We start from the raw sequence: 2,397 nt of genomic DNA on the forward strand, positions 1-2,397 counted from the left end.
AACGTAGATTTAAAACAACTCGTTTAAACTGATCAAAAATACTTATTACGCACTTGTTAGTTGTCTGAGGATGTATAATCATTTATGTAACTAACCAAGTTTGAATTAATTGGTGGACTACTTTCTACGTCTAACGAGGAATTATTACTGTTGGTAGATGTAGATGAAGTATCCATTGCGTAGTTAATATTTTGATTATTGTATTGAACATCAGACATACGTTTAGTATAGTGATTCGGAAAGGCTTGTGTAAATGTTGAAAGTGGTTGTTGAGATGTAGCAGCTTGTTGGAGTCCAAATGGGTGTTGAGTAAAAGGTAATGTTTGATAACTATTTGGAGGATTTAACTGACAACGTGGATCAAAATCAATTCTTTGTGGTTGGAGTGCGAGGCTATGACTGATAACATTTATTATATTTGATTTCACTTGCATTTTCAAATGAGGGGGGACTTTTTTTAAATCACCCACTAAAGATAACAAAAATAGTCGATCTTGATCCTCCATTGCTTCTTTTTCCATTTGGTTTCTAAATTCTAAACTTCTGGCTATAGTTCCAAACAAATTTTCTTCAGATTCATTATGGTTTGATTTTGATTTTTTTTTTTGTCTCTGATTTCTGCGAGTTTGAGATTCTTCTGTCGACTCAAAAAAATGTTCACTATCTTGAGTATTTTGTTCTGTGCCCAATTCATCATTATCATCATCATCATCATCATCATCATGTGTAGGAGTGACATTAGATGTAGTTGGTCTATTTGTTGCACTTGATCCAAGAAATGATAACTGATTATAAAATACGTACGTTTTCCAAGATGATTGACCTGAGCCAGACTTAATATTTTTTCTTCGAGATTGCTCGCGTGCAAAACAATTCCTAAGACTTTTCCATTTTCTTTGTACTTCCTTTACTGTAATAAACAAAATAATAATAAATCTAATATTTATGGTTAATAGTAAAATTTTAGATTTTACAATGACGAGTGTTTTTTATGTTGGTTAAATTTTTTTTTCTAAGAGCTTAAGTTAAAATTTTAACGAAATATTTCAAAATCGTTAATTCACAAACAATTTTATAATTGATAATTCATTAAATTTTTGGTTTTTGTACATAAGGTAAAAAACTTCAACACAAAGTTATTCATAAGTTGTTATTCAATTAACTATAAAAAAAACTTGAGCTTCAATTTAGAAAAAAAATGTATGAACATTTGAATTTTAAATTTGCATGATATTACGTTAAATAACGATTTACTATCAAACGAATTTTGATTTTTGTTATTATTAAAAAAGTAACAGTTGAAGAAGCTTTACATTTTTACCATTTGTTTAAAATTACACTATGATTTAAATACTATATATAAGTTCTCAAGTAGCTATTAAATATAATTATTATTTTTTTAATGATTATTGTATAATTTCATACTATATTTTTTCTTATTAGATATCTTGCCACCGGATGTACACTTACTGAATTACACTACAATTATAGAATTGGAATTTCAACTTTAAGTGGAATAATTCAGGAAGCGTGTGAAGCAATTTGGAATAATCTCAAAGACATATATATGGCTGAACCAACCAATGACAAATGGTTAGACATTTCTGAACACTTTATGAATATGACTAATTTTCCGAATTGTCTTGGCGCAATTGACGGGAAACACATCCGAATTGTTAAACCAGCTCATAGTGGATCCCAATACTACAACTATAAGCATTTTTTTTCAATGGTATTATTAGCTGTCTGTGATTCCAATTATTGCTTTACAGCAGTTGATATCGGTGATTATGGAAAAAACAGTGATTCTTCCATATTTAAAAATTCCAATTTTTTTAAAAAGCTGATAAAAAATGAATTGAATATACCAGATAATTCTATACTACCAGGTACTAGTGGACCAAAGCTGCCATATGTCATTGTTGGGGATGAGGCTTTTGGATTATCTCAACATATTATGCGCCCATATGCAGGGAAAAATTTAACAATAAAGAAAAGGGTATTTAATTACCGCTTGTCTCGGGCACGTCGCTTAATTGAATGTTCGTTTGGAATTCTCTACAACAAATGGAGAATATTTCACAGGCCTTTAAACGTATCAGAAGACTTTGCTGAAGACATAATTAAAGCTTGCGTGATACTTCATAATTTTGTTCGTATACGAGATGAAAATACATTAACATTCGAAGATACATTATCATACCAAGGATTCACAAGTATGAATGAAATATTAGATAACACAGCTGGAAAAACACCAACTAGTATTCGTGACCATTTTGCTGATTATTTTATGGATGTAGGACAAGTACCATGGCAATTAGATAGTATTTAAAAATAATTCATATATATAGTTTCAATTGAAATTAACTATGACGTACTTTAATTTTATGTATGTAG

At 29.6% G+C, this 2,397-nt stretch overlaps 1 protein-coding gene across 1 annotated transcript; it reads right to left on the minus strand.

Moving 5' to 3' along the window:
* Positions 1-8: 8 nt before the first annotated feature.
* LOC111032618 lies at positions 9-2,111 on the minus strand (the record flags this gene model as incomplete). Its single annotated transcript, XM_022313014.1, has 2 exons — positions 9-910; positions 2,012-2,111. Coding segments are annotated over 2 exons (954 nt in total), but the record flags the coding sequence as incomplete, so codon positions are not given.
* Positions 2,112-2,397: the final 286 nt, after the last annotated feature.

This window comes from Myzus persicae, unplaced genomic scaffold (genome assembly GCF_001856785.1).
Source record: "Myzus persicae strain clone G006 unplaced genomic scaffold, MPER_G0061.0, whole genome shotgun sequence".
Classification (NCBI taxonomy): Eukaryota; Metazoa; Arthropoda; class Insecta; order Hemiptera; family Aphididae; genus Myzus; species Myzus persicae.